Source organism: Dermacentor andersoni, chromosome 4 (genome assembly GCF_023375885.2).
Source record: "Dermacentor andersoni chromosome 4, qqDerAnde1_hic_scaffold, whole genome shotgun sequence".
In the NCBI taxonomy this organism is placed as follows: domain Eukaryota; kingdom Metazoa; phylum Arthropoda; class Arachnida; order Ixodida; family Ixodidae; genus Dermacentor; species Dermacentor andersoni.
This window is the reverse complement of record NC_092817.1, coordinates 13,583,715-13,597,822: the sequence shown is the minus strand read 5'-3', so window position 1 is coordinate 13,597,822 and position 14,108 is coordinate 13,583,715. Positions and strand designations below refer to the sequence as shown.

The following is a 14,108-nucleotide window of genomic DNA, read 5'->3' as shown; positions in this document are numbered from 1 at the left end:
AGCAAGACAACATAGTGACAACACAGCTGTGACGACAGTGTCATACGTGTGGAGTGCCTGTTTAAACGATTCCTCGTTGAACACAACCTACCGCTTAGTGTCAGCGACAACGTTAGGCCTCTTCTACGGAAAATTTTTCCAAAATGCGACGAGGCAAAACATTATGGATGTGGACGCAACTCTGAAATGAAACATTGAAGAATGCGGAGGTGGCCAACCTGAAATTTATTTCACAGGCATCGCTCTCGAGTCTTCGTTTCTTTATTCAGAGTTTCCCTCAGCTGCTGCCCCGATATTTCAATGAATCTGCTGAAGACACTTTAGATGCTCTGGAAGCTGAGTTTGCCACACTACAGGCGTACAATCTTCCAGAGGACATTCTGAATGAAGAAAGGTGGGACGTGCAGTGGTCTATGGTCGGAAAAATGAAAAACACTGATGGAAAACATGTTTCACCGAGTTGCTAAGGTAATGCTGGATTTACTCGTGATACCGAATAGCTATGCAGAGTGCGAGAGTATCTTTAGCACGGAGCAAAAAAGTAGGACTGAATTCCGCTCATCGATGTGCAACACAACCCTCTCCAACACCTGCTGCTATGAAAGGTCTGGACTATGTTTTGAGCAAAGCTACACTGAGAAATTTTTTATGTGAGCAAAGTCTGCTACTGCAAGATCCCTGTAAAAGGACTTGTTCAACACTGCCTGAAAGTTTGAACGAACCCCCCCCCCCCCCCTTTCCGTTGGCGCGAATAAAAAGTCTTCAGATTTTTGATCTCGCCAGGTTGGCAGGTATGGTATTCTATTACACAGCAGAGGGCAACTTTCTGCCCAATTTTCCTGAAAAAAAAAAGGGGGGGGGGGGGGTGCATTAGAATTTGGTAAATGCCATAAGCAGACATTGTGAGCTATGGTTATTGCTTGGAAATCTCCTTAGGGCAGGCTGAGGGCAGGCTGATAATGGGCATTTCTGACGGTATATGACGTGTGTTCAACGCATTCACTGTCCCCTAAGCACTGCTGAGACAGATGCCACTAAAGGGTAGCTTTTAGGGTCACTGTAACGGTCGGGCATGTGCATGCTGACTGGCCAAATTTCAATGATCCGGCAAAGGCCGACTTCAGGATCGAAATAACGAAAGTTTGGGCCCATAGAAATGCATGGGTGCTGGGACCTGTGGTCGTGATCGGATCAACAGAAAAATCGAATCAACCGTAGTTGAATTAACGGAAGTTTACTCTACTAGACTTAACTCTTTCCCTACCATGGGAAAATAGGTTTCTTGTAGGTTACACCAAGTTTCTTTTTTTCTGAAGGAACTACTGCAGTCAATATTTCCTGTAATACATAAAGAAAAAGCAGAATGACTGCTCTTTTCATTCACACATAAAAGCTTTGTTAACGAGATGCATGTCATAAAAAAGATCTAAATTGCCAGATTCAAAATTCTAGGATAAAATTGAACAATGTTTGTAACGACGCTTGTCTGTACTAAGAAATGTATGTGACAAAAGTTGAAATATACAAAATGTATAGCCATCTCATAGGCACTATCTCTGAAAAAATCAATATGTTTCATTGACCAGGTATTACACAAATATAATTGCAAGCGCCACAGTTCGGCGTGCCGGGCTGTGGCCGCCGATGTTCCGGGCTGGCTTGCGTCCTCGTCGCTCTCAGTCAAAGTCCAACGAAAAGGCAGCAACCTCAGACTCGCTGCTGCTTGATCTATCGAAAAAATCGGTCGCATATCCAGCGGAGTCGCGAGATCTGCAATCTTTTGAAGTGTGCATGCCGCTCCCGGAGGTGGCCATTTTTGCTTTCTACTTTGATGCTCGCAAAACTTCTGACTGCACTTCAAAATTAACGCCTGGCGGGGAAAGAAGCAAACTGCTTAGAAAACAAGACTATAGTTCTCCTCCTTTATGGTGCAGAGTGCCTGTGAGCGGTGCGGAAGGTCTCAAAAGCAACGTTTCAAACCGTTGAAAGTGGGTGGCCATTTTTCCTTTCTACTTTGATGATCACGAAAACTTCTGAGAGCGTTCAAAAATCACCACTTGGGTAGGAAAAAACTAACTGCTTAGCAAACAAAAATATAATTCTCCTTGACGTTCGATAGTGCAGTGTGTCCGTGAGCGGCGTGGAAGGTCTCGAAAGCGGCGTTTCACACTATTGTTATCGATGCCCAATGGGTACGGTACGGAAAGAGTTAAAATGCCAGAGAAATTAAAACTCCATACGTGATTCCGCAACATGTTTTCGCTGCAGCACAATGTCATAGATTGGCCAGAAGGCTCCTATCATGAAAGCTACTGTGATGTACACTGGTATCATACATGCTGTCATAGGAGAGAGAGAGAAAAAAAGGGGAGGGGGAATGAAGAATGAGAGCACTGTTTGGTCAAAACTGCTACAGTATTGTCTCACCACCTTTGCTTTTCAATGTTCTGTGGCAGTGACCTGCTCTGTAGAAGAAACTTCTCAGTGTATACACATATGTGTGTTTATGTGTGTGTGAGTAATACGTTTTGCTCCTAATTTGCTGTGACACTTTCATCACTCCAAGCATTAAAACATACAACTGAAATTTGATGTTTCTCCTTGCAGTTCCTCGACACCATTTGTATAACTGTGCCACACCACTCATTTAAAATATTTTGCTGTAATAGTGTTCTGGAACATTTATCTTAAAGGCAACAAGAAAAGTTTACAATACATTATCGTCTGTCGTGTCATGAAGTCTTAACTTTGTGCACTCATGTAATGTGGCAAGTTGGCCTAGAAGCAAGATATCAGGACACAACAATCGCATTTATTATCAGGAGGCCAGTACTCAGCCCATGGTGCTGAAACTTGGGATAATAAAGAAACCTGAGAAGGTATCAAGTAGTACAAAATAAAACCAGCAATGAAATGGAAAACGATGAGAGGTAGGAAAACGGCTTTTGGGTTATAGAGAAAATGCAGGTGACTGATATTCTAGTTGAGGTTTAAAGGAAGTTGAATTGGGAAGGTCTTGCAGCTCATTAAACATATCAGCCATTGTTTATAGTTGCAGAATTGGTGCTAAGAGAAGGGACATTCAGTTGAGTGTAGAAGAGGATTAAGTGGAATGACCTGGTTAGGGAATTTGCAGGCATTGAATGGAACGTGCTGACACAAAGCAGGGGTGTTTGGAAATTGGTGGGAAAAGCCTTTGTCTTGCATGCTGCTGCTGATAATGGTCTCTCTCATGTGTGGAACTTTGACTTTTCTGCTCAGATTCTTCAGTATGACATGTGGGGTGTGACACCGACAGATCTGTGGGACTGGGCAGCACTCAAGGAAAAGATTGCAAAGTAAGTGCTTTTGTTAAGTTTTGTTGGGCACAGTGTTGTCCAATCATCATGACTTGACTCCTGTTAGGCTGCTTAACAATAAAACTGCCTTTCATTCACTACCAGGCATGGTGTCAGGAACAGCCTACTTCTTGCACCCATGCCCACGGCTTCTACAGCCCAGATTTTAGGGAACAATGAGTCAATAGAGGCCTACACGAGCAACATCTACACACGGCGGGTCCTGTCTGGAGAGTTTCAGGTATGTTTGATCTCTTAAACACAACTTGTGTTTTGTGAGAAGTTGAAGTCTACTTTTCGGAACATCTGAATGAAAGTGATAAAATTGAAACTTTCTACGAATTACACATTTCCAGCACAAGCAAAAAATATGTTTGGATTTTCGTGATGTAGAAAATGTGGAAACCTACTCTGTACTGGTAATATTGCATCATTGGGAATATTCCACCTTTAATTCTAGCATGAGATTGCAGTTTTGGTTCCCAGCCACGTTCTGACGCAGGTGGAATGCAGAAACATTTCAGTACATAGACTTGGAGGCTCATTAGGGTACACCAGCTGGTCAAGGTTAATCTGGATCCCTGCACTACTGAATAACTGGGATGTGGAGTGCAGTTGATAAATCAGTCACTTCTCTATCCAGTTTTCATTGATGATCATGTGTGTTTGCATTTTATCTGTGCATACATGTAATATGCGTGGAGGTGCAAGAATGGGCCATTTTATTGCTGCACTATTTATGAGTATGGAATGATCAACCTGGTTTTTCATCTACAGGTTGTCAATCAGCACCTTCTCAAAGACCTCACAGACAGGGGCCTGTGGAATGAAGCTTTGAAAAACGACCTCATTGCCAACAACGGATCTGTTCAGGTTTGTTTACAGCCTTTTCATGCTGTGCAGTCTACTGTAACAGGCTGCAGCTTTCTAATTGTGAACAAATTGGGTTGTTGCATTTCATTTGTTCATGTAATAAGTGTTTGTGACATGGGATTGTGCAGCGCTGAATAAGACATTCTTGCTGATCCCATGTCTATAGTGTCTCATGACTGTCATTGCATGTGAGCAGTACAAGTTGCTAATTTGCAGTGGTGGCTGTATAATGATTGCATAATGTTTTTATGGTTTTTTTGGTTATTGCAGAACAAAACACATTTTTGAAGCTCTTATGTCATAAATCTAGGCACATTAGTAAATAGCTTCTGATTAACTGGCTTAGTTCGTAAAACCTCATTCATTCGAATTTCACGGGTCTGAAAAAAAATGTCTGGATTATCGAGGATATCAAGAAAACTATAAAGAAATGCTTACTATGTCAACATGTGTTTATTTACTGAATGAATGAGCCAATCGTGTCTATCTTGAACAAAAGCAGCTCAGAAGCTGCAATTTTCATCTCGTGGCTGATTAGTGCTCGCAGCAGCAAAGGCCTTGCGACTTCGTTCACAGTGTGGCCGCGGCACGTGTCTTCATCAGAGACAGACTGCTTACTACTGCGCACGCATCCCAATTATTTTTTTGAGTTGGTCACCATCCATCGCGATTTAGCGAGTGCTCTTCATCCTCGAAAGACGGTGGTCTTGTAGTTCTGAATGTGCGCAGCCATTGCATACACTGAGTCAAAATGAAACTCAATGCCAAGAACTTCTAACTGTGAATCACATTTTAATAACATGTCTGGCGTCGGAGGAAAAAGGACAAATATTTTTATGAACTTTACAAAACACTAACACCAGTTCATCCCTCACTGATCCTAGCTGAAAACGTACTTGTATCTCAAACAATATTTTTGTTTCTAGAAGAAATAGGTTTCTTAAACAAACACTAAAGTAATAATTTTTGTTGCTTAAAGCACTTTCATCAAATTATATATTCCTATCTTCTGCATGGTGCATCATAGCCGTAGTTGCTTTTGCACCATGAAACCTTGCATAACTATCAAAACGAAACTACCACTTGCTGGAACCGCTGCGGACAAAACCGCGGCTGCTATCGACACGATCATGCATGGCAAACTACGCAGTGGTGAAGGCATACGGCCAATGTGGTGCTAGGCGCAGAGGTAAACTTAACAGTAAAGGCTTTAGAGGCATAACTAAACATGAAGTTTTCTGGTGATGCTGTCATTCGCATACTATTTCCACTAATCACTATGGCAATGCGGACTTCGCCGATTCATTTAGGTGGGCGCTGCTAACACCAGTTTTGCTCTTTTGTGTCGCACATTTGCGGTGCTCGGCGAGCTCCGAGAGTTGTCCAAATTAACTGATGTGCAACCACATATATCCAAATTAATGAGTTTCGTAGCATTAAAGGGAAGCTGAAAAGTCTGTCGAATTCAATAAGACGCTCATATACAGACGCGGGAACCTTATAAGCCATGCAGGTAAAATTTTGGGGGGGATTTTTCACTTAGGGGCGACGCAGTCGGATAAAATTGCGCTGTAGCTCCGCCCCCCGTCGTGTGCCGCGCGCTGCTGCTGACGCTGACGATGCGAGCGGAGACCGGAAACCGCGGAGTAGTGACGTCAGCACTGGTGTTCCGTTCCTTCGCAGTATCCGCGACCGTGCCTGACCGGGCTTATTTCTGCGTGTGTGCCGTCCTAATCTTCTTCGCTCGACCCTACATTCCTTTGTTTGTGTGTATATAGGAGTGGTAGTTGACGTGCGCAGCATCAATTGAACTTGTAGGCCGATCATGCCGGCGTTCTGTGCAGCCTACGCTTGCACGAACACCAGCGGCCGCGACGGATGTTCCATTAGTTCCTGCAAGACAAGAAGCTTTCAGCTAAATGGGAGGCTGCTGTGAAGCGAAACAACTTCAAGTGCTCAAGAACAACAGTGTTGTGCTCTAACCACTTCTGTGACGATTACTACTGGAGTTTATCAATAATGCGTGCTTTGGGTTCCCCTTCATGTTAGCACGCTGAACGGAAGGTGCATCTTCCACCTTTGACGCAGGTTTCATCGCCAAGCGCCGCGAATTTTCTATTCGCACGTGTGTTGTGAAACAGCCTGCATGCAGCTACCATAACGCAGTGCAAGTGTAAAGTTTGCTTGTGTTGGAAAGTCTGCTCACGCCTTCACTCGTTGCCTGCAAGCCGAACTCCACGCGAGCAACGACTTCCCGGTATGAGGGCAGCAATATATGCGCCGAAACTAGCGTAACGCATGCTTTATCACTTTAAGTTGATGTATTTTACTGAAAAAGGAGCTTAAAATATTTCTGAAGGTCTTGCACTGGGTCCTTATTCTTGCACGTGTAAAATTGAATAGTTTGCTCATTCCATGCGACAAACAGTAGTATTTGAGTTATGTACATCCAGTTCCGGCTTCACACTATTGGCTAGTCGCTCATAGCACTTCTGGGCGACAAGTGACGAGTTCTAGGTTTCTAGAAACGAGCGATCGAGTGACAACACCAAGCGATCTGTTCAAGCGACGGCCCGTTTTGTCGCTCAAAGCCGTCGCCTATCACCGTCGCGCGCAAAATCACTCTCGTGGAGTTTGTACTTAACGCCGAACTCCTCAGAGAAACGCAAGCTCTCGAAATTTTCCATGACCCTCTCAGCAAAACAGCACCAAACTACCTTGCACCGTGCTTCATGTGTAGCAGCAGCAGTCGGTCCGGACGAACACGATTGTTGACGTCACGAGGCGCCCGACCAATCACAGGCGGAAACGAGGCGCTCGAGCTGGGCGTGTCTGCTGCTGCTGCACTTTTCGTCGAAATAAAATATGTTTGCACTTTCTTTCGCTCAATTTCGATGCGATATTCGAATTCAGAGGGTTGAAAACTACGACGTACTGCTCCTCACTCATTTTTTCTGGAAAAGCTTTCAGCTTCCCTTTAAATAATACATACACCTGCCGGGACCAAAGCACAAGTCTGAATTATATGATTTTTCAAATTAATGAGGGTTAAATTAACAAGGTTTTAGTGTATTGCTAAAGCATACCTCAATGTCACTATTGGCATTAGCTGAAGTGCAGGCCACACAAAGGCTGCGCTCAAGAAATTCAATTCAGTGTTCAATGGTTTGTGCTGAGACATCTATTGTGTACTTAATGTAAAGATGTTCATTTGTTGTAGCAACAGCCCTGGCTGTATACTTGGCTGTCCCCATGGTTGGCAAGGTGTTGACATGCGCACAACACGTCCCTTCATTCAAAGAAAGCACCATAATAACATTAGACTACTTTGCCATTATATTACCTCCTCGCAGAACCTGGACATCCCTGACGAACTGAAGGATCTTTACCGCACTGTGTGGGAGATCCCGCAAAAGAATGTTCTGCGAATGGCTGCTGACCGTGGAGCTTTTATTGACCAGAGCCAGTCGCTGAATGTGCATATTGCCCAGCCCAACTACGCCAAGCTGACGAGCATGCATTTCTATGGCTGGAAATTGGTAAGGGTTCCATCTGGTAACATATGCTTATTGCAGAGTAATGCAGTGCACAGCCACTGTAAGGAGTGATAACTTTCACAATAGAGACATTAAAGGTCAGTATAGTAGATCAGTTTATACCTGTGGTTGTGAAGATCTCATCTGCCCCAGACACCTTTGAGTAGCTTTCTTATTTTCTGTGAATGTACACATTACGAAACAAACAACGCTGAAGCCATAACAGCTAAAATCTGACGAGTACGAGATGCAATGCTTGCTGCCAGAAGGATTGTGCCTTTGGTGCCTTATATTCATTCTGCTGTTACATGTTATGCTCAATGTTAAAAAGGTTGTGTATGCATGATCCACGATGGTGCCAGGTGAAATCGGAAAGAAGGAATGTCTTACTCCGTGCCTGTGTTGCACATTTTCTTTTACCATAGCTTGTGTATTAAATGGACACTAAAGAGAAACGTTAAATAAGCTCACTGATAAAGCTCTCCTTGAAAACTGTCTTTAATTTTGCAAAAATAGGTTGATTATTAGATGACAAAAGGAAGGTCAAAGTGTCATTTTTTTAATTTTGCACCAGTACCCCAACGTCGGTACGTCAGTGTGACATTAGAGAGTTTTAGAATAGGGGCCCCAATATTTTAGGGCCCCAAAGAGCTTTGCGGGTGTTAGCGTTGGGGCACGCAGGAGTGAAGAGTTTTAGAATAGGGCTTTGCGTTTGCAGATAGCGTCTTGCGCTGACAGCGCCACTACGGCGTCTAAGAAAAACGATTAAAAATAATTAAATAAAATATACCATCTTACGATATGAATAGTAATTTTGACTTGCGTGTATTCGCGTTTAATTAGAATTTAGAGGTTATTCTTCAAGGAGCAAACAATTAGTTGTGCTTAGTTTGGAGCAACAAAACCAACTTTACGTGCCTTCACCAGCCAAGCTTAGCCATGTTAGGCCTACGAGCCATAAAATCTACACTCGAATTCGGAATCAGCAGCGTCTAATGAATCAATCTTCATAACACACGCTAATTGAGAGAAAGCGATAACTGCAGTCACTTCTCCTAGCTTGCGAACTTCACGCATTACTGCGAATCGAACCCAGTTTGGTGCTAGGTTAGAGCCGTCGCTTCGATGGGTGCCACCATGTTTGTTGACGCAAAGCTTTTGGGAACGCTATTTGAGCTCCCGTTAAATCGGCGAAATAGCATTCCCAACGCAAGACCCAAACGCAGTTTGCGTCTCGCGCATGCGCAGTGGCTTCGACGCTATTTCTTTGGGGCCCCAAAACGTTTGGGGCCCCTATTCTAAAACTCTCTATTGTTAATTTGGATGCATTTTTTTCTATTTAAGCCTGGTTATCTCAGTAAATGTTCCCAAAACTTGCCATGTTCAACCCTTACACGTTAGAACACGTTGTAGTCCACGCTTGCAATAAAGAATTAACTAGGCACTAGCAGATGCCTTTAACATCTGTGATGTCATGGTGAGCTGGTGCGGAAACATCAAGCTGGCATCGCCACCCCTGCTTCCTTTTCGCACCTTGTTTTGCTTTACCAAGCAGCTTCTTGCTGAAAGAGTGGAATTTCTGGTATTGTAGAAGGGTACTACACTAACACAGGTAAACTCATTTTTTTTTAGTGCACGCCGTGGTTGTTTAATGGCTATGCTGTTGGGCTGATAAGCACAAAGTCATGGAATCGAATCGCATACACCGCGGCTGCATTTTGACAAAGGCGAAATACTAAAATACCTGTGTGCTTTACAGGTTACAGGTTAATTTAGGTGCATGTTACAGAACCCCAGGTGGTCCAAATTCCCGGAGTCCCCCACTACGGCATGCCTCATAATCAAATCATGGTTTTGGCATGTAAAACCCCATAATTTAATTTTGATTTGTTTCAGCGTCCATTTTAAAGTAAATTAATAGCACACTATTTCTGGCATGCCTTTCCCCGTCTACATAACTTCCACTCAAACTGCAGGGCCTGAAGACAGGCATGTACTACCTGAGGACAAAGCCTGCAGCCAATGCCATCCAGTTTACGGTAGACAAGACTTCACTCAAGAAGCAGCAGCTGGACGGCATTGCCTGCTCACTGAAAAACAAGGACGACTGCCTCATGTGCAGTGCATGAGTTTTGGGAGCTGTTTTAAGGTTCTGTTCATCTCACACGACCGTACTTTTCCATTTATATTGCATTGAAACATTTTGTAATTGCATGAAGCACTTCACACATCTCAATCTTAATGGCAAGTGCCTGCCGAGTAACAATTTTTCATTTAGCAAGTTTCCTTTCGTGCGTTGTCCAGAAGTTTTTCTTTTTGTCTAGTAACTGTTGTATGCGTGGTCCGAATACTTTGCTCATGAAGTGCTTGCATATTTTTATCGGTGTTTTTACCGGGACAGCAAGCAAGTCATCGCTGTGGTTTTAGTACTTTTGTCTCTTACTCCCTCAGCCATTTACATGACGCCTGAAGTTTCTTGCTGTGTTTGTCAACTGTTCTATTATTATTTTTTTTTTAATATATGTATGTTGTGAGACGCCTGCATAGGCATCCCAGCTATGTGATAAGCTATACATAGAACATTATACCTTTCGAGTTGATGTAGGGCATTTTACTTGCGCGAAAGCCAGGTTTGCGGTTTTTTAGTTAGAATATTGCAGTCGATTTTATATATAATGCAAGACAGAAAAGGGCGTTTTTGAAAGGCGAGCCTGTTGAAAAAGGTTCATGAACAGCTCACGTCTCTTAAGTGTTCACTACAACATTGTTCACTACAACATTGTTCATGGATAGGTTATCACTGCCTGTGTGTGTGGCAACTGTGTTTTATTAGTGTTTTGAGAAAGTATATTGCAAGTTGCTTTGGATGTCTTAATTCACATGAATGGCATGTTTTGTGTCAAAAGCACTTTGTGTCGATCACTTGCTTTTACCATTTTTCATTTCGACTGAACAGTAAAGAGATGTCCCAGGAAAGTGTGTGAAGACCTCTTTATTTACATAGTTGACATAATGGCATGAAGCTCTTGCATTGTCGATGCAAATTTCTGGAATAAAATAAGTTATGCGCTAGAAAAAAAGCCTTCCAAGCATTACACTTCACGTACCTGAAATTCTGGGACTGTAAGTTCAATAGTGTGACGAGAGCGGTTGCTGCCAGAATCTTCCACAGTTAGCTCAAGCATGACAAAAGGCGAGTTGAGGTTCTTGCAGAGATCAGACATGGCTGAAACACCCATCTTCCATTCAACATGGACCAGCTGAAATTTGCATGCAGAAGAATGGTATGTAGATGGCTCTCACGATTATTGCCAGCCTTTAATTACCTTTCCCAAAGGTCCAACTTGCTTCCCAACCTGTGGAGGAGGAGGAGGGGGAGACTTTCGTATCGTAAGGAAGCATGCTTGCACATTTTTTCATAATATCTACAAGAGCTGACAAATGGGCAAGCTGCCGTTGTGATTTCTGCACATGTTCTTATCAGTGCTGCAATGTTTGCAACCAAATAAACTTTATATCCAATGTTGTGGCTCTAATTAAGCCTTCCAAGCACTGCAAAAAGTGAAAAAGAGCTTGGCAAAGGCGATTCACAATGTGCAAAGTTGCACAGCTGTTTTTGTAAGCATTCGCTACAACATGAACAATGACCCCTGGTTCTTGAACATTTAGATGTTGAAGATCCCTTGAATCTTGTATAATGAAAGCTTCTTGGCCTAGTTGGTATTTGCTGTCAATGCATCATCCTTTCTGCATCTGCCCTTGTTGCAGCAAATGCCTGGCATAATGCATGCACACAAAAACTGCTTCCATACATCCATAGTTGCTAAAATTGTTTATCTGTGGTGGCCAGTGCTAATGTTTAGGTCACTCAGTCTGAAAAAAGGCAGCGGATTCTGATTAATGATAAGACTGACCTAAATGCCATAAAAGTTTGAAATCAAATTCAATATTGCCTTCTTCCACTCAATCTCGATGCACAGAATAGTGTCGCAAGCAAGTTGAAAATGCTACACCCTTATTCAAATTCTCATTCACATCTCCAATAAGACAAGACTTGAGTGTAGATTGACTGGTCTGTGAAAACTGAATACATATTTTGTAAAGGCTTTACACAAAGGTGCATGAAAAAATATGGGGCAGTTTCAGTAAGCACCATCCTGCCTATCCAGCATACAATCTGTCCACTATTTTCATAAATGCAAGGCTATAAAAGCAGATCAAGTTAAAAAGCCGCAACAAGCAGTTTGCCTAAATTTGCTTTCTGCTGCAAGTCTGCCTTCGCTGCGCCCATATTCTTGTGTTGTATGCACGATAGTGCATACACCTCGACTCGCGAGTTGAGATGTATTGCGCTTTGCCGTATAATCAAAACTTTTTCTTTCGGGTTCCATGTCACACGGCATTTGTTCGCCTCTGCAGTCAATACTATTTCTAATTGCACATTAGTGTCTGCCTCCTATAAAAGAAACATTGTACGTTAACACAAGTAAACGTGTTAGCTGACATAAGTTGTGTCGGCGTTAATTTAATGCGAAGCAATCGACGAATTTCTTAGTGAGGTTGTGAAGCAACTTCCTGCTGTAGCCCGTAACAAAAACACGCAACTGCTCCGTCCAAGCACGAATTTCAGACTGTTCACACGCGAGCGAAATTCAAGACTCGTACATTCAATGATGCCATCGTCTTCAAAAGCGTATTAACGTCGGCGTCCAGGCGCAGGTCTTCAATAAGGGATGTCGCGGGAGCCTCCTTCAGGAACCGCAATGCCCTAATTATGCGACAAAAAGAAGAGTCAGTGTAACGTACTTGTCCAATATTTGGCACATCACTTACGAGACCAAGCACTTGGAAGCTTCATATGCAGCTTTTAGCTCCTCAGGACACAAGTCGCAGGACCTTGCTTTCTGCAAAGACATTTTGTTGCTTTTGACATGAGCCCCATACTGGAGTTGCTTATGTAATTACCTCATCAATAGTAAGCGCTGAATCGGACTGCAAACATGACTGGACCTGCAATAAAAACGGCGTTTTGACGGGTGCTACAGTCACAGATCTAATCGCAATCTTACCAGCGCTTTCTGAACTTCCACCGGTTGTTTTCTGATCACTTCAGCAGCGGCCGATATATCTGTGAAAAAGTGTAATTGAAATGAAGCATCGGTAAGTCACGCCTACCGCACTCGCATTTCACCGTTCTCAAAATGGTTCTGCAGAGGTGCTGCTGAACCTCTGAAGCTTTAACTATCTGCGCCTTCACTTTCTTATCAAAATAAATTACTGCGACGCTACCTTTCATAGTTTTAGCCATATGTGCCGCCCTTAAATTTTGGCACTTATAAAATACAACCTAAATACACTCAGCTGCCATGATGCTGACAGAGTGTACTAGAATGAGGGAGTGGATCCAACGGAGACCGCGGAAAAGAGTGAGGCAAAAAAAAAAAAAAAAAAAAAAACGTTGAAATTTGCGGCGGCGCTGCCGTCGCCTTCTGGCGTTTCGGCCAGTCCGGTGCCTCGGCGGCCTAGCGAAACCACGCGTACCGGCGATAGTTACGGCGGCGCCGAGCTGTCGTCTGCTCGACACACCGTCGTGCTTGTGTTTTTTTCGTTCACTTTTTGTACCTAGTATGTGTGAAAAAAAAGAACACAATAAAATGACTGCTTTGACATAAATTGAGGTATCTCGCTTCCGTCAAACGATGCCGTCTGCATGCATGTACACACGCGCAGACGGCCCTTGCATATGTCTATAGTTTGTCTGGTAACTCGGCGACTTGGCAGAGTGTTCGAAGGATGAGAGGATGAACACACCTCGGTGAGAGAACTACTGATGTGCAGTGGGTTGCAAAACTGTATACTGTAGATTGAAAGCTCAGGCCAAGCTCACTCTCTTCGGAGTCCCTAAAGATGATCGATGAAAGGCGCCGAGTGCGGAAGCTCAATCTTCACCGCACCGATCGGCCCTTTGGAAGCCACCGACACCATTTGTGAGCTGCACTTTGATGCAAAGTACATACTGATGCATTATGTGCATATAATTGAAGGCCAGGAAGTATCCACACAGCATGGAAAGCCTGCGCTTCGGTCTGATGCGGTACCCACAATCTTTTGCCGTATTTTCCGGAGTATCTCAACGAGCAGCCCACGCAAAAGAGAACGGCCTCATATGCAACAGGTGAAGGCCAGTAATCAAAGAGAACCCTCCCGCTCTCAGTAGAGCCGTCATTGACATATTGAAGGTATGTGACAAGGGAAACCTGCGCGTGCTCGAAGACATAGACAACCGAGCTCGGCCCTAATTCAAGCAAATATAAACAATGTGTATTGCTTTATTCACCCAGAAGACCTGGAAAACCAACTA

The 14,108-nt window shown here is 43.5% G+C and overlaps 2 protein-coding genes across 2 annotated transcripts in view; one reads left to right on the top strand and one right to left on the bottom strand.

Moving 5' to 3' along the window:
* The window catches only part of RnrL (Ribonucleoside diphosphate reductase large subunit), a 38,590-nt gene extending 27,867 nt beyond the window's left edge, over positions 1–10,723 (top strand). The window contains exons 14-18 of the mRNA XM_050182843.3: positions 3,262–3,338; positions 3,444–3,579; positions 4,116–4,211; positions 7,565–7,750; positions 9,724–10,723. Coding sequence (XP_050038800.2) covers positions 3,262–3,338; positions 3,444–3,579; positions 4,116–4,211; positions 7,565–7,750; positions 9,724–9,876 — 648 coding nt within the window. The 3' untranslated portion in view covers positions 9,877–10,723. The remainder of the gene's footprint in view (positions 1–3,261; positions 3,339–3,443; positions 3,580–4,115; positions 4,212–7,564; positions 7,751–9,723) is intronic.
* Position 10,724: 1 nt separating this feature from the next.
* Positions 10,725–13,167, bottom strand: LOC126535981 (uncharacterized). The gene is made up of 8 exons (XM_050182868.3): positions 13,037–13,167; positions 12,817–12,875; positions 12,713–12,757; positions 12,581–12,651; positions 12,413–12,515; positions 11,074–11,103; positions 10,855–11,007; positions 10,725–10,794 (listed from the first exon to the last, which is right to left on the bottom strand). The coding sequence occupies exons 1-8, from the start codon at positions 13,053–13,055 to the stop codon at positions 10,744–10,746; spliced, it is 531 nt and encodes a 176-aa protein (XP_050038825.2). The 5' UTR covers positions 13,056–13,167; the 3' UTR covers positions 10,725–10,743.
* Between the last annotated feature and the right edge of the window lie 941 nt (positions 13,168–14,108).